Source organism: Tyto alba, unplaced genomic scaffold, assembly GCF_018691265.1.
Source record: "Tyto alba isolate M040663 unplaced genomic scaffold, T.alba_DEE_v4.0 Super-Scaffold_16, whole genome shotgun sequence".
In the NCBI taxonomy this organism is placed as follows: Eukaryota; Metazoa; Chordata; class Aves; order Strigiformes; family Tytonidae; genus Tyto; species Tyto alba.
Window position 1 is genome coordinate 29,741,036 of NW_024881278.1, and position 17,673 is coordinate 29,758,708.

General features: G+C 53.2%; 1 protein-coding gene across 1 annotated transcript in view; it reads right to left on the bottom strand.

The window, feature by feature from the left end:
* Positions 1-1,611: 1,611 nt before the first annotated feature.
* RSPH9 (radial spoke head component 9) overlaps positions 1,612-17,673 on the bottom strand; it is a 76,627-nt gene continuing 60,565 nt past the window's right edge. Inside the window, exon 5 of the mRNA XM_032995317.2 lies at positions 1,612-2,253. Within this exon, the coding sequence (XP_032851208.2) occupies positions 2,138-2,253 (116 nt within the window). The 3' untranslated portion in view covers positions 1,612-2,137. The remainder of the gene's footprint in view (positions 2,254-17,673) is intronic.

Consider the following 17,673-nt stretch of genomic DNA (forward strand, 5'->3'; position numbering starts at 1 on the left):
TGCACTCCCTGCACCACGCTCAGCCCCAGTGCCACCGTTCCCCACCACCCCACAGCCCCTCTGGCATCCCCCAAAGGGCGCCTTGGCATCAGGACAGGGCTGGTGTCCTGGGCTTCCCCTGGCCCCACTGGGAGCCACCGCACCGAGTCCCCCCCCTCACAGCAGCGCTGAGCTGGCCTGGAAACCACTGTGAGTGGCCAAGGAGAGGAAATGAATTCCCAGGCCCCTCCGCCACGAAGCCTGAGAAGCTAATCAGGGAACTTTATTAAAAAATAATAACGGTGATAAAAAGGAGAAAAGTAAGCCGCCTTGGAAGCCGTTCAGCGAGCACAGGGAGCACAGGAGGCCCTTTCAAATGCAAACACAAGCGAGCCTCCTCCGGGCCAAGCAGCGCTTGGGGCAGCAGGTTGCAGATATCAGCCATGCTGAGGTCCAGCGCCAGATCACTTCTGATCAAAACCAGCCCCCGCTGGCTCTGCTGGGAACGAAACACATCCCTCCGCCGCCTCTTGCCAGGATCAGTTCCCGCCTGGACAGCAATGAATGAAAGCGTTTCACAGAAGCCGGCGGTGCCTCTTCCCAGCAGTTTTCCTCTCTGCAGCCGGGGATTCCCCAGCGGCGTGCCTGAGGCTTACCCAGGTCCTGCTCTGTGGGCAGCCCAGAATTCTCCCAACACCCAGCAATGTGAAAGGACAAGGATCATCCCAAGTGCCTTTTTTTTTTTTTTAATTTTTTTTTAATAGTGTTTACAAACAAAGCATTGCTCAGAGGCTTAGGGTGCACACCCAGGGCTCCTCCGATATCACACAAATCAGGTGGGGCAGGGTCTGCTGCCCTTGGAGGTACTTGCACCATGTGAGGGTATTTCCTAACCTCTCCCTCCCCAGTACCCCCTTCACCGTCACTGCTAGGAAGGGTGAGAAGATGGGGAAGTCCCGCTGATTTCCCCTTACCCCATTCTCCAGCCAGGTAGCTGGAGTGTGACTGAGACCCATGAACAGTCCCATCAACTTCCAGCCATGCAAACAGTGACAAGACAGCCCCTTTCTGAGAATATGGTCTCATAGACTCAGAAATGCTCCTTGAAGTCCCAGCCTGTTCATCTCTGCTGCACCTCCCCTCCCTGCAGCAGTCGTGCTTCACCACTGGATGTCATGGCTTTCTGGGACTAGTTACTATCCTCCACTCATCTCTGACTTGGGCTGCTCTGTGGCAGTTTTCTATTTTCTTTTTGGCATCCTTCTGCTCAGGTGAGCTTGCTCAACTTGGGGGAAGAGCTCTCCTGATTTATCCTTCCCACTCTGGCAGGTGCCCCCCAGGTTGCAGTGGAAGGCATGCTCCAGCACATTCCTCACTTCATGCCGCAGTCCTTCACCCTTCTGATGCTCACAGTTTGCATCTCTCACAGCAGATGTGTCGTTTCAGCAAAGTGTGATGCTCCATTTTCCATCACAGCTGGAGTACATCATCCCATTTGTGAAATCCTCCAGGTAGAAAAAGGCAATTCAGCATGTCCCAGTGTAGGGACAATACCTTCAGCATTAGCCCCCAGAATGGCCATGTTCTCATCTGGATTCACCTTGCTTGTTCCATCACTAGCAGCTAATGGACAAAATGGGCATTTCATGCAGGCAGAGCCCCTGTGGCAGAAGATCATCTCTCGGCAGGATGATGTGCTCCTCCAGGGGGGATTTTCTCACTCCAGGAATGAGGGAGACCCAGGCAAGAGGCAGGAGCTGAGGGGGGAGCTCGGGGACGGAAGAGGCAAAGCCACAGCAGGGAGCAGAGCTACTGGAGAAAGGGACACCACCACAGTCTATGGGTGGCCAGGCCTCTGGAGCTCAGTCTGCTGCATATTGGAGCCATGGCTGCAGTTGGGCCATCACCACTGTAACTGGGTTTGGCTGGGACATCCCAGACGAGGTGATGCTGTGACCACTGGCGATGGAAACCATTTTTCTGTGTCCTGTTAGTGCACGTTGCCTTTCACATTGGTCCTGCCCATCCAGCCCCTTTCCTTTGCTCCTCTGCACGCAGCTGTCCCACTGTGCTCACCAGCAGCAGGGCCAGACCAGCTCCCAGCAGACGAAGGCACCTTCCAGAGAAGTCCTCCTGTCCCTGGCCAGGAGTGGGTTCGTCAGCCTGAGTCACTCCTGAGACAACCAGCCGGCAGCCCACCCCCCTGCAAACACAGCCGGTGCTGGGGCAGAGCATGCCGGCTTGTCACTTCAGGTGCCTCATGCACAAACTTGCCTGCAAGTAGAAGAAAGATTCAGGGAAATCATCAGATTAAAGAAACCACAAAGCCTGTCTCTGCGTCTCCCCATCACCGCCACCTCTGGACGAGATCGATAGGAAACCAAACATCCTGTACACACACAGAGCGTATCGTGTGGCAGGGACGGGAGCTTATCGCCCGCTTCCTCTGGGAGCCTGTCTGTACCTCCCAGGGCTCAGTCCCACTCCCAGCTCCACGTAACAAGGTGAGGTGCAAACAAACTGCCAGCTCATGCCGACCTCTTCCCTCCCCAGGCAGCCTCCCAGGAGCAGCTCTCCTCCCCTTCTCCTCCCCCAGGGCACAGTGAAAAAGCAGGAGAAAGTGCTGCTCCCTCTTCCTCCCTGGGGAAGGAAGAAAAGCTGGAGCCCACACCGCTGCAAACCCAGGTGCCTTCCCAGGGGTTTGTTCCCCTCCAGGCAGCACCCACCAGGCTCAGCCCCCAGCACCCTGACTTCGTGGTAAGGAATTGCTGTAGCGCGTGGGCCCATCCTTCTCCCCAGCACCTGGGGTGTTCCGGAGCAGCCCATGGAGTTACACCAGAAGAAGACAGCACAGGCATTTAGGTCAAGGGGGTTAACAGCCACTGAAGACCATAAACACCTCAGCTAGGGGAGAAATTGGCACCAGGGTCTGTTCTGCATGTCTTGGCCACAATCTATGAGGTTTTCCCTTTCAGTCTGTTTTCCTTTGGGCCAACCCTCGCATTTTAAAGTCACAATCCCAGCACAAGTCCATTGCTGCTTCTGTTATTTCCACCATGTGGTCTCCTGCATCTCCAAGACATCCGGTATTACACAGATGGATGTCTTGAAGGTAAAAAGCAGCTGTCATGGCTAAATTGACTGTACTGCTGCATGCTTCATGAGTGCTGGGAGTTTTCTTCTTGAGAGAGAAGTGAAGTGACAGAGGTCACTGCGCTGCCTCAGTTAGGTTAAATGTGAATTTGTCTGGGCCTTTCCTGGAAAATTGGTCACCTGGGAGCTGTGAATTGCCTCTGGGGAGGCCTGCACAAGGCAGAAGAATGCTGAGAAGGGGAGCAGAGAGCTCACCCACAGACCTGAAGTGCATCTCAAGCACTGAGACTGAATAAACCCCATGAGCAAGTTCTCCCTTTGCCTGAGGACACCTTCGCAAGGGAAAAGGGCATACCTAGGTCCTGGAGGAGGTGATTCACCAAAAGACACGAACTAAACCCTTGCCTTCATCTGCAGGCAGAAGAGATATTTACACCTTTCACTGACACGCCACCAGGTTTCCCCTTCCCTCTGGAGACCACTCTGCCTGGCAGAAGGAGCCAAGGTAGGGATGCTGAAGTGGCTGCCCCAGTCCCCTTGGGCTCTTTGTGCCTCTCCACCCCACTCCTGTACTCCAGGAGATCATTATGAACCACAAGTGACTCCTGGATGAGCTCTCACCACCCGCCGAGCTCCTGCTATACCCCATCCATTACATGCCTCCTCCCTCCTCAGGAACAACTTGGCTTTCTGGACCCGCCTGCAAGTCTGTCAGGGATGCTGGGACACACAAGGGGTGGTGGGACCCCTAACAAACAGCCCACAAGACGCTAATCCTGGGATTAGCCAGAGTTCAGAGGTCTATTACGAAAGGTGTGCAGAGGAAGAAGGGGAGAACAGGGACAACAGGAAGACCCAAAATTACTCCTCTGTCTAAGCAGCAAGCCCAGACCCAGATTGGCTGCAGCTTCTGAAAGACAGCGTGAAGGAGGCAAAACTCTGGGAGGACATGATCTCCCACCTGGGGTCAGAGGGGCTGGTCACCCCCGAATTCCTGACCCACCTCTGAGCCACCGAGCATCCCCCAGGCCCCAGCTTACAAAACTAGCACAACCCTTCCCACAGCGGGGTGAGGAAACTAAACCCACTAAAGACTGTGCACAGCTCTAATACAACCCAGGCCATGCAGGAACATAAAATGGGGATGTGCGGGGCAGATATTTCAGGGGAGGTGGCAGGATTTACAAATCTTCCCACCCAGACTGATTGCTCAGACATCTCTGCGGCAGAGAGACATCATGCAGGGAGACCTGAATGGGCTCCCAAGCGGGAAGCAGCGTAAACGCTTCAACCTCAATTCATTATCAGAAAACATCACTAATTTGCTCCAGCACAACCCTACTAAGTGCAGTTTTCTGCCTTCCAAACCATGAAGTAGCTATCTCCACGGGACACCGCTCCTGGATTAAGTAGCTTTACCCACACGTGGAGAGCTGCCTGGGTGCCCGGTGTGGCAGAGGCACCCACCGAGCCCCGCTGATTGCAAGGGGAAGACAGGGATGGTGGAGGGTCCCTCCCCAGCCAGGATCTCCAGGCAGCAATGCCCTGGGAGTCAGTGCTGCCAGCCCACCAACAGGTTCCTGGCATGCCCCTCACCCGCCCCGTCACTGCCGCATCCCCAGGGCTTTCCTTGGGGATGTCATTAGTCAGAAACTGCGGCATATGACCACACATCTGGAAGGAGTTAGATGACAAGAGCCTCTGCCAGCTGTCTTCGTTTAGGTTTGTTCATACTTGGAAGCACTCTGCAGCGTGATCTGTAAAATAAAAAGTTGCGCTGATTGACACAAGCTGAGGGTTTCCTCTGAGGCGCTCCCTGCCCCCATCGCCTCCACCCAGGACGCCAACATTAGTACTTATTACATCCTGGAGGCTGACTGCATGCAACCGAAGAGGCTGTGTAAGAATAATGACGGCACAGCCGCTAGTTAACCGTCGCTTTTCTTCCTTCCAGAGCATGGCCAGCTCTGGAAGGGACAGGGAACGTCACCCATGGCTGACACTGGGACAGCCCCAGCGGTGCAACCCTGGGGGACTTCACCCCATGCCGAGTGCTGCAGCACAGGGCTGGTCCCACGGGCTCTGGGGCAGCCAGTTCCTTCCCCATCCCCATTTCTGTTTCTGGGGCTCTTCCAGCCCCCTTCCCAGGCCCCAGTGACCCCCCGAGCTCATGCTTTTTGTTCTGCTGGTGGAGGAAGAGGGAGGAGAGCTTCCTGCTGCAGTGGCTTGGGGGGGTGGCCTTTCCCCAGTCCTTCCCTCAGGCCCCCACATGCCGGACTGGATCATGATGCCTCCCCTCTAAGGAAAGAGATGGGGAGGGGGACACTGGTGTTGCGGGGCACAGCAGGCACAGGGTAACACGGCAGCAAGCATGCTGGCAGCAGTGTATCAGTGGGGTGCACAGCCTGCCATGACCACAGCTCAGGCATCCCTCACCTGTGAGTTCAGCCTAAATATCCCAGATACCTGCAGCACAAGCTCAAGAAGGGCTGCAGAGCTCACTGGAGAAGCCAATGGGAAGATGGGGGACCTCCCTTTTCCACACCACATACCAGTTTCTCATCTGAAGCTGCTTTCTGCAGCCTTGCCTCTGGGTGCAGCAGAGATTAACAAGGTATGGGGTCAACAAAAGGAGACTGTCATTAGGAGAGCGGTGTCTAAGCTTCACCGAATCTTCATGGATTTGTCAACAGACTTAGGATCAGCTGTTCCCAGTCTGATAATCCAAGTCCCACACACGCAGCCAGGGGCTGCCGGGAAAACAGCTGATCTGTTTTAGGATCCCCCAGGGTTGGATCTTTCCCACAAAAGATAAAGCAGGACAGCAGTGGCCAACCACTGACATAGAGTCCTTCCCAAGAAAAAGGATGCTGCTACACAGCAGGGTGGGGAGGGCAGCGGGAAGGTGTGATGCTGGAGGAATATGTACACCTGCAAGAGCGCCATGTGTTTGCACGGCCATGCACACCCTCCCTCAGCTTCCACTGTGCACGTGTGACCTGCCCAAAAGCAGCACGAGAGACTCGCAACAGAGCCTGGGCAATCATCTTGTCTGTGTGATACACGATCCCCCAGCGACGCTGCCAACGCTGGGCCCCAGCCAAGGGATTGCGTTCCTAAGGACATGTCTTCAATTAATGTCTTTTCTTCCCTGTTTTGTTTAAAATTGGGGTTGAGCTGCTTCTAAACAGATGTGTTGGGGTAGCCAAAATATTTGCCTTTCTGCTGGCTGCTTGTTTGGCATCCATGCCTGGCTGATGCTAAAATATTCTTTCCTCCCACCCGCAGTGAGTGAGAAGCAGCTCAGGGGGTGCAGTGGGCACTCTCCATTCAAATACCCAGAGAGTCGAATTCAGCCAGCTCCCTGCTGCTGCCACATCTCACCTACAACCCCAGCATCTCCCACACCAGCTACAGGCTGTGGAAACACGGGAAATGCAAAAGGAGTTTCTCCCCTGGGAAATGCAGGGGGAAAGGGTCCAGCACTGGGTGGAGCGGGCAGGAGGCGGGGGAGTGAGCATCCACGGAGGGGACAGGGCAGCAAGCAAAGCCCTTCTGCAGCACCACGGGGCTGCATGAAGCGTGCACCCCTCACTCTGCTCCTCTCACAGCCCCTGCACCCGGCCCACACTGACAGCACCCAGGGAAGCAAACCCTCCATCAGAGGGGCGGCAGTGGCCCCTGCCGGAGTGTCACGGCCCCACACAGCCCCAATCACCTGGGATTTTTCATGCACCCACTCGGCAGGGGAGCAGTGTCAGGGCTTGTCTGACCCGTGGAGGGGGATGGTTTCACAGAACACCCTGAACTGCAGGAAGAAGTACGGATGCACGTGGGCAAAAGACACCACACCAGAGGGTGCAGGATGGCCAGCATCCTCTGTCCCTGTGCTCACTGCAGGGATGGACCCCAGAAAACACAGCAAAGCCCCTCAGAGACTTCCACCCACTCAGGGACATTCTCAGCCTTGGCTTATCCAGAAACGTGCCCTTGGAGACAATTTCCAGCTGCCTGCAATGAGGCTTCTCCGCACGCAAAGCCTTGCGCCGGGTGATGGGAAACCCCCGCTACTTGCAGCCAGGACCCGACCCCTGTGATTCAGAGGCCGGGTGGCCGGAGGGACAGTTGATGTGCAGGCACTGATGAAGGCGTGCAGGCGCACCGCTAGCTCTGCTGCGTGCCTTGGGAAGGAGCCGGGCTGCGCAGCGTGCAGACGCCCCGTGACTCAGAGCAGCCTCACCATCCCGGCGTCAGGCTCGGGCTGCAGCTGGGGAGTATCCGCCAGCATCACGGATGAGGGGGAAACCTCCGCCTGTCTCGTCCTTTCCTTAAGAGGCGTAAGGAATAGCATCACGCTGTCCCCTCCTTCCTCCCCGTGCAGACACAGACCCATTTGTGACGGCAGAAAACCACAGTCAATTTTGGGGTTGGGAATGGGGCTATCTCCACAGATTACAGCCTCCCGGCATGCTCTTGCCCTCTGCCCTCACAAGTGCTCTCATCAAAGCTCCCAGAGCCTGACACACCAGCTTGACTCTGCAACAAGCTAATAACCAGTGGAGAGAGCATTAAACCAACTGCTCCAGCTCAGCAGCCAGATTCATCCCTACTCAGTCACGCACCTGGACACCCATCCACCATGCAGACAACCATTTACGCCAAGGCTTTCAGGATACAAACAGCCCTAGCACATCCTCTGGTCCTGAGCCTGAGAGGTCATGGTGGGAGGAAGACATTTCAGCGTTGCAAGCTCCTGTTCCTTTTGCTAAGTAATAACCCAGCAGGAAGAAATGCTGCTATCGGTTCACCCCAACCCTAGGCTGATCCATCCCTGCCTACTTCCACCTTTTTTCTTCCCTCTCCCATTTCCCAGGCTCCTCCTTCCTCACTCATCACTGCCTGGATCCAGATGTTCAGGATAGACCTGTATACCAAAGGACAAAACACACCAGTCAGGTCAATCCCTGGATCCCATCAGCAGCTATGTGGGTCTCACTCAGGGTGAGTGAGTGGCTTACACAGACATCAAACCCTCAGACCCACGAGATGAGGTGTCATGATCCTGAGGAAGAGAGACATTTTTACACTGGCCACCCGACAAATTGTTTGAGATGAGTGCAACTCACCTCTGAGCCAGGAGCCCACAGCTCAGCACCTCAGGAATGTGGCAAGCCATAGAAAACCCTCACACAAAACAGGAGGTTCAGAAGCTGACCTGGGAACGTGTCTCTTGCTATGCTCTCACATAGGTTTTCTGAGTTTGGGTGCCAACTTTCTGGACTTCTAAGCTTCCCTTGATCTCTGTAGGCTTCAGTGTCTCTGCTACACTATTTTGTCTTCCACCACTTCCCTGAAACATGGCCCAGCCTCAGCTGGTCTTGTCCTCCAGCAGCAGGCCTGAGCAGACCAGATACCCCAGCGCTCCACCGCAGAGACAAGTGAGTTAGTTTCAACAGCAGTTTAAATGCCAAACTCCCCTGTGGGTCTGGCTTGCAGTGCCCCCAAGCTGGAGGTCTGCTGTAGACCTGATATTCAGGCTCTCAGCCTCCTTGGAGTTTCTTGCAGTTCACAGAGACCCAGCATATGGGGACCTGCATTTGGCAGCGGATGAATCCAAACAATAAGAGATGGGAATCAGTGGTAAGGAAGAAGCAGCAGGTGATGGGGCGTGTTGGTTGAAGACAAACAGTCAGCACCTGTGGTCAAGCTGGTCAGAAGTTCAGAGCCAGAGGGTTAGCATGGTCCATCTCAAAGGGACACAGTGCAGCACCAAACTCCTCTTCGCTGCTCCAGCTGCATGGCAGCCCAGTGCCACTGAGGGTGTGAAAGTCAGGCAGGCTAGTAGGAAAACATAAAGCAAGGCCTGGCAGCTGTATCACAATGCCTGTGGTAGCTCTGGCTGCATAAACACATCAGATCAGACCATCATTCCGGCTGACACTCCTGTTTGTGCAAATAGTAGGGAGCACATCCAGATGGCAGAAAGGAGGTGTTGGTAACCTGGGATCACTCATGGACAGAAGCCCTTAGGTGACAGCCAATGTGCAGGGCTCCAGCCCCATGAAGGAGAGGAGTCAACGTGGGACTCATCCTTGTGTCAGGATGTCCACGTAGCTCCCTGCCCTTTCCCTTCACTAAGGTCTTGCCTCCTCTCCTCTGCCTGTGAAAGGCCGAGGGGAGAGGACAGTGATGCAGCAGCCTCAGTCACAGTACTATATCCCAGCAACACCCTGAAGCCTCCTAATTACAACGTCTAAATGCCGCAGGCTATAAAACCGGTTTCCACCAGTGCCTGGGGGATCATGGCTGGGATCCATCCCTTCACCAGGTAGAGGCTCTGCCTCTCCAGTCCTCCCAGTCTGACACATCAGGAGACCAGACATCTCCACCTTGCTGTTCAGCCCTTAATCCCTTAAGCATGCAAGTGTGAAGAGGTAAATTGTAAAGGCATAAAGGACACCCCTGCTGATCCCACGGCTGGACCAGCACCGGCTCCTTCAACAGATGGGCCTTCGAAGAAAGGGCCACATTTGCCCAGAAATATCCAATTTCTCTCCTGAGCTTCAGATGACTGTGGGCTCTCTCCAGAGCCCACCAGAAAAGACGTGGGCATGTTGTGAGCGTGTCCTGCAGTCAGCACATTTGTGACTCAGCGCTGGCAGCATCCAGAGCCTCCCAAGGGGAGAGGAATCGCCAGCCCATGTGTGCTGCATGGGCTATTCCTCCAGCTCTGAGTGAGGACCCAGTGCCCCCTCCCAGCCTTTGAGGTGGGAGCTGGCTGGTCCCCTGTGGGAGATCCCTTTCAGCAGAGCTTTACGTCTGGATGCCACCACACAGGGGCATCCAGTGAAGAGGGAAGATGGTGGCGAGGCTTTGCCTGTTTCCTGGTCACCACCAGCTCACTCACTGCCTCGTCATGGTGCCCCAGACAGGTCAACCTCCAGTGAGTGCTCCCCTCTGAACACCCACTGGGATGAATTCCTTCCCTCTTAGCAGAAATGCCTCATGATGCAACAAGACTTCCCTTGTTTCCCTAATACCTGAGATTTAGGGCTTTGATTGCTCAACACTTGCCTGATGGGCTTGAAGGGAGGGGGAGGGATGTCGAGTTGGTGTCCTCAGAACTGATGAGTATCATCCCAAAACAGCCCGGAGCATGTCGTGAAGGTCTGCCCCGAGTCACTCCTTGTTGAACTCAACAGAGTCATAAGTAAACATCCTAATCTTCAACCCAGCAACGTCAGATGCCAAATGTTCCAATTGGCTGCTCACGTACGCTACTCATGTATTACTAGAGAGCACTTACATCTTCATCACAGCATCATAGTGGGACTGTGTTTTTCCAGTCTGTTGTGAGTCAGTGGTGAGCAAGTGGGGACGTGTGGACTATGTCCAGTGATGGTGCGCCATGCGTACGCACGTCTGGGGGAGTAATTAGACACATGGCCACACTCTAACCTCAGCCTTCCTCTGTGGTACCACACTCAACCTGGAAGCCAGAGACCCAGGGCAGAGTCTGGCCTCCCTGACCCCAGGTGGGGGAGAGCTCTGGTTTCAGGATATGGCTCACTGCTGCAAGAGATACTCCAATGTTCACTTAAGCCCTTACTGCCCAGCGCCTTATAGCCAGGGCAAATGGCAGTGAGATGATGGGAGGGGACAGATGCTGGCGAGGCTCTCGGTTCCCAAGGCCCGGCACCGCACCGTGTGGTGCGTGCCCCCAGGGTTCTGGTTCCCAGCCCTGAAAGCCCCCGTCACTCCCCTTGGACCCCCAGCTCAGCAGCGTGTCAGGCAGGGCATCTCCCAGAGGGTGCAGCCGGTGGGAAGCACGGTCACGTTCAGCTATAGGAAATGAGACCCTCAGGAGTCCCATGCTGGACAGGCACTGAGGACATCCACAAAAATTTGCTCTTTATTTGTAAAAGACCCCTTCTCTTTCTTTTACCTTTCTATAACCCCCACCTCTCCCCATCTCTGACAGCCCTCCTACCTGTACTCCCTAAGGAGGAGGCTAAAATAACAGCAGCAGAGCTGGATAATATCACTCCTCTGATGCCCGGAAAGCTTTTGGTATGCTTGCTAAGAGCTGTCTCCGGATAGCTGCACCCCAGCCTCAGGCAGGCTGAGAAATGGGGGAGGTTTTCTGCCTCCCAGATCTCCAATGGGGAGGACAGGGATTCTCCAGGCTGGGCGAGGTGTGAGCATCATCACCCTGCACCCCTGCAGATAAACACCAGGGGTGAGATGGGGTGCAGCTGCTGGGAAGCAGCGGGGTGCTGGCCACCCAGCTCAGCAGGGTAGTCCTCCCAGATGAAGAATGGCTGTAGCTTAAGAAATGCAAACTTTTCCCATATTTCCCTACCAGTGCATCTTCTACCCCACCTTACTTAACATCAGACCTTGGGGAACATGCGAGGAGCAGGACCACTGCAGGCAGCAGCTGGGCGAACCTACACACTCTCTAGCAGGGTCACCATCACCCACCAGTTCACACCAGTGAATGCTCCTCCCCAGGGGCCAAAATGCCACCAATTTTCTGCAGAGAGGGCTGCTGCAGGGCCATGGGATGGATGCTGCCTCCTCCCCAGTTCTGCAAATTGTCAGGCAAACCCAAACCTGTAAACAGCTCACATCCATTTTGAAAAATCCCTTTCTTAGGATAAGGAATCCTTCCTAACAAGATATATTGAGGATACCTGTGCTCCCATGCTTCCTATCAAAGATAAGGCCTCTTAGCAAAGCCAGGCTGGGCTGGCAAAACCTACTTGGCTATTACGGCCTGGCACAGCCACAGACCTTTAGTTTGGGGGTTTCACACTGTTGTCTTTCAGCAGCTCTTTAACACACAAAACATCAAAGCAGAGATCTGCTCAACCTCTGCTCTCCACAGAGGAAGCAGAAGTGAGTGCTTGCAGGGTGCTTTTAGAGAGGACGAGCCTATTTCAGCCCAGCCCAGCCCTCAGCCCTCCCCTTCACTCACAGCCAGGGAAAGGGCTCGCTGGCCCCAGCTGTCTCTCCACCCCAGCTACCTCGCCAGATGTTGGCCATTAACAGGGACCAGGACGAAGCAGGGCTGGCCTCTGGGAGCAGCCTCCATGTGCTTATTCGCAGTACGTGTGCGTGAGCAAGCGTGTGCGCGTGCAAGCCAGCATGTGTGTTTGCAAGCGTGTCTCCAAGGGCTGCAGTAACATAGCTGCTCCTTCGGCCCGCTGCCAGAGGTGAAACCTCTTTCTCGCACACGCACGCTCTTGGCTTTTCGCTCACCCTTGCCCCATCGCTGTTTTGCAAAGCCCCAGGCCCAGCTGAACTCAACAGCTGAACTACCCAGAGGCCCAGAGCTGGAGGTCTCCCTCCTCCTCGACTGCGTTTGTGTCCAGCACACACCGCTTGCCCGGTGTGTGGAGGTGCCAGCTTATGACGCTGTTTCCACCATCCCCGATTCGGCTTGCTTGCTCTTGTCAGCCCAGCTCAGCCAAACACACAGGAAAAGTCCAGCTTTCTGATTCATCTGCCATGGGTTCTGAGGAAAACGAATACTCAGCTTTTGTCTTCTGAGGATGGAGTGGGATCTGTTTACTCAGGGAGGCAATGAAGTCATTTTTTTCTCGCATATGCCAATAGCGGAAAACCATTTCAAAGGAAAAGGAGTGGGTTCAGATCTGGCCTCAGACAAAAGTCAAATGAACCCACACCAGAACTGAAGGCAAACAAAGCTTCTGGGTGGCTTGTCCGTAACACTGATAAGACCTGACCCACATTCTCCACCACCACAATCAGAAAAAGACTCTCCATTATGGATAGGGCTACAGCCTATGAATCCTGGCTCCTCATCCCCTCTTCTGGCCACCCAACCTCACCCCCTCCCACTGCTAGGACATGATTTCAGCAGTCCTGACTCCCCGGGGCCTCCTTCATCTATTAGGTCAATTCCTCTCCTAGAGCTGGAAGGGGAGTCCTGGACTCCTGCTCTGGTTGTTTGGCATCAGTGTTTGGAAGGGCTCTCGTTCCACCCACTAAACCCAGCAGGGGCTGTGGAGGCACCTAGGGATAAAGCAAAAAGCAGGGCTGGCTTCATCCACACACATTGACCCTTCAAAACACAGATACAGGACCCTCCAGCTCACGCCCAGCCCAATGCCAGGTGGATCCATGGTCAGGTACATCTCAGAAGGATGGAGGAAAGGCCTTTGGCCCAACTGAATATAAAGTAACATGGTGTCTAATGTAAGGTTTTTTCTCCTCAAAGCTTTGTTCTAGTCTTAAGGTCTTCACCATTTGGCGTTTACACACTGCGGCACAGCTCCCCAGCAAATGCAGCCAGAGTGCATCAGACATTGGGTGGCTGCTTAGGAAGATGAACAGAGGCTTGTTGCCTTCCTTGCTGCAGGACCCACGGCAACCACTGCTCCCGCTGTTCTGTTGTGAGGAGCAGCACCTGGGAGATGGCTGGTGGAGCCCAGTGTCCGACAGATTCAGCGTTTCCACAACTCTCTTGGCCACAGTGGGCCAGTGGTCTTAGGTGTCCCCAGCTCCCACACAGGCGTCTGCATGCAGCAAAAAAAAAAAAAAAAAAAAAAAAAACAGCAGAGAGCACAGAGCCATGGACAATGTATTTACAAAAATCTGTGTTGCTAAGCAGACATGCAGCTGGGATTCACACCAGTTGAAGTCTCCTTCAGTCCCCCTTGGCTCTGTTCCCAGATATAATGAGTAGTACTCAAGGAGCTGAAGGGTCTTGCTGCCAGATCTGCGTCCAACAGAGTAGGTGTGGGGACGATCCATGGTCATGTAACCCCCAGGACTGGAAATATCATCATTGACTTCACTGGGTGCATTCACTGCTCTCCAGAACCCCATAGAGCAACTCACTGACATCATTCCTATGGCCGGGCTTGGCAGAGGCGGTGGGGATGAGGCCCACAACAGCCAGCAGGCCGGGGATGGTCTGCATGGTTTCCATATGTTAGTTCTTTCTCAAGACTCTACCCTTGATGCTCAAAAGTCTCAAGTGCCCTCTTTAGCTCACCAGTGCAACAACTGTGACTGCTGCTATGTATGCAATTTCAACAGAATCACAGTGAGACACCCTGGCTGATGGGGCAACCGACCTGAAATCCTTTAGCTGCTTCTGCTATAGGCAAAGGGAAATTAAATGAGTCATCCACACAGAGCCCTTCCTTTTTGTTGAGTTGGCTATGAAATGTAAGTTTGCACCACTGCTGGAACACTTCTGGCAAGTCACAGAAGGATTGTGGACTGTAGAGACATCGGTGCTTCCCCAAAGGTACCTGGACAGTGAGCAAGTCGGATGTATGGGTACATGCCAAGGGATGGGCAGAGGGGAAGGGGAGAGGAGGAAGGACAGCTGGAGAAGCACAACCGCAGAGCACTGCTCCAAAGATGATTAGCACAGAAAGAATAATGGTTGCCATAATTAATTAACAACATTACATCCCAACAGTTGGGGTCCACAACACCCATAAAGCAGACTGGAACTCAAAAGCAGCTTCCTCCCAGTAACATTTCTTACCAAAAGTAAGTTAGAAGAGCACAGATTTGACTTTATCTGGAGCAAACTGCACCCACCAAACAACAGTGTTGTCCACAAATAGTCAGAGAGTGGCTCTACATCTCAGCACTTTAAAGACAGAAAAATAAAGGCTCTAAGTAACACAACAAAAAGGATAAATGTAACTTGTCCTAATGAACAAGAGAACTAGCTCCTCAAAGAGACTAACAAATTCATGTATGTGCACCCTATCACAGAGCAAGATGTGTTTGAAATGAGGAGAGATTTCACCGCAGTTTGGAAACTGAAACAGTGAAGACTTCCGTGCACAGTCTTGGCCAGGATACTATGAGCAGGGCTTTACTTTCTCATGAAAAATATCACTGGACTCTTCATTGATGAGGAGGAAGATCACAGGTCTGTTAGCTCAGCCGGAAGACAGCACTTCCTACAGCGTAGTTTCTCCTGGCACTCGGATGTGCCATTGGGTTCAGAAAGGGAAAGTGCCAAATCTTGAATCATCAGGACTTCCTGTTCACTCTGCAGTGACTCAGAAGATATCTAACATCTATCCACTTCTTGTTTCCCTTTTCACCATGCTGTTCATATTAGATACGGGTAGTCAGGCAAAAAGTATTATACAGCCTAATTTCTGTTACCTGGTGTGTCAAACTAAAGCTCTTTTCTGTTTTTTCACTTATATATACTAGCAGGCAAAATGCTTACTGGTAACTTTGCAGTGCATTTTTTTCTATATGAGATTCAGGTGGTGCAAGATGATTTCTGGTGCAGATTCTCTCTGGGAAGAAGACTGACATGTCTGGACTAGATCTTATCTGATATTTCTCCCAAAGTGGGGTTTTGATTTTTTTTTTTTTTTTTTTTTGGCAAAATATCAATTTACTGGGAATGAACCTTTCTGTGGAAACTTACCAGGGATGACAGATCACACAGATCAAGGTTAGGTACTCAAGAAGGATGTGGGACACCCAAATTCATGGTCTGCATCAAATGAACCAGAAAGACTGATTCATTACACTGCTGTGGTTCCTCTTACAGGATGAGGCCTGTGCTCAAATCCTTCACCTAATGAATACTGAATCCCTTACACAACATGAAACAGCTCCTATGGAAGAGAGAGAGCACCTCCACAGAGAAACTTGCAGGATGGAGAAAACATCCAGGACACCAGAGACTGAGATCTTGGTCCCTTCTTCAAGCCAAGCAAATTTTTAAGCAGCTCTCACAGCATCTTCATAATACTTTGTGCCACATTGCCCACAGTGCTCTGGGTGGCCACTGTGCTCACGATTACTGCAGCAATCCTTAGGTGACAGCTCTGACCTGAAGTACCAAACGTGTCCTTTCACTCAGGAGGATCAGTGAGGGGGCTGAGCTGCTCACAAAGCCCAGACCCAGTTGTTAAAGAGCTGAAGCAAAGCGCTGGACCCCTGCAGAGATCAGCCAGGTGCCCACTACAAGGGTAGTAAATGGTGACCATAGGAGATGTTAAAAACTTTTTGGGCAGACAGCTAATGAGCCACCTCATTGCTGAGAAAACAGTGGGACCTAAATCTACAAAGTTCCTGTCAGCACCCCAAAAAGCAGATGGGATTTCAGGTGCTTCAGGCTTCCCATTGGAGGCCCTTCTGTTCACAGTCCCTGTAGGTAGCACCCAGTGGCCCCCAACCAAGTATTTTACCTTGTCCTCCCCCCAGATCCCATTGCCTAAGCAGGTCCATAAGCTAGCAAGAAGCAGGCATCTCCAGGAAGACTGAAAAACAAGTCAGACTGGAGAAAACAAAAGCCACACCGCACACCCACTCCTCTCCAGCAGAAAGCACATATTATTGGTCCACAAGCCACATCCTGGTCATTCAGCCCTCAATGTCTCAGTGCTTCTTATGCACTGACAACAAAATTCAGATGTTCTGTCCTTTCTGTCTACCAACCTACACCTAACGGTGTAAGAGGCCACCTCCGGAGCTGGGCACCAGCTGTGGGTTTGTTTTGCATGGGGGGACCTCTCTCTGCTCGCTGCAGGGCCGGAGCCTCTTTCTGTCTGCAGCAGCCCTGCGGTTGGGCACACGTTTGCCATCCTGTGGGAAACTTGGCTATCAGGAGAGCTTTGCAAGCTACTCCTAGCTGCTCCTTGGCAAAGCTGTTTTCTGGCGGAAGGAGTTCGCCATTGCTAGCTGGTTGCCACAGGCTAAGGAGGGCTGCACCTTCCCAGCACTCCTCCTGATCTTCCTCCACACTCCTGGTGCTAGCCCTTGCCCAGCCAGGGAGCAATCCTTCGCTGCCCTGCTTCAGGGGCAGCAGCTCCTGGACTGCAGGACCAGCCCCGCTGCCTGCAGAAAGGCTCTGTGCAAGGCAGCTACCCGCAGGTCTGCCCTCCCCAGCCAGCCCCATCCCACTCCAAAAGCCCTGTTGGCAGAGTGCCTCCTGGCTCCTGAGAAAGCATCCCCTCGGGGGCTGTTCCTAATTGGTGGTTTCCTCCTCTTTCTCTTATGTCGCTGCATTTTGCTTCCTAGCTCATATTTTATAAGGCTGGTTTTTAATAGGCCATGCAGGCTGCCAGACCCAAGTCTACCTTCAGACTTCTACTATTTGAAGAAAACATCCTGTCTGAAAACCAGAGGATAGCTGTAGCTTTGTGTTTGGATGCAGGCAGGGCCAGTGGGCCCATCCAGAGGCCCGTAAGGGCTCTAAACTTTGAGGCTTCAGGATTTCAACAGTTTGTGTCGTGCCCAAGTATCACAGTGACGGGCACTGCAGCACAAAGAAGACAACCTGGGGGGTGGTTTCCAACATGTACTTCTGAGATCTGCTAACCCATGGCATAGTGTATGGCAGAAAAGATCTTCATAGACTGTAATCAGCCTGAATATTACGCCCTGTCATTGCTATATCCTCCTTTTTCAGAGGATTACCTGGAGGTGATCAGCAGGGGATCAGCTGGGACAGGGGATAAATGAACCCAAAACCAGCACTGCTTGAAATACAGACAGATTTTATTGCTGTATGCCCCAACTGCTGCGGAAGGAGTGACCAGACACAGGTAATTTGCCAGGACATGACAAACACACAGG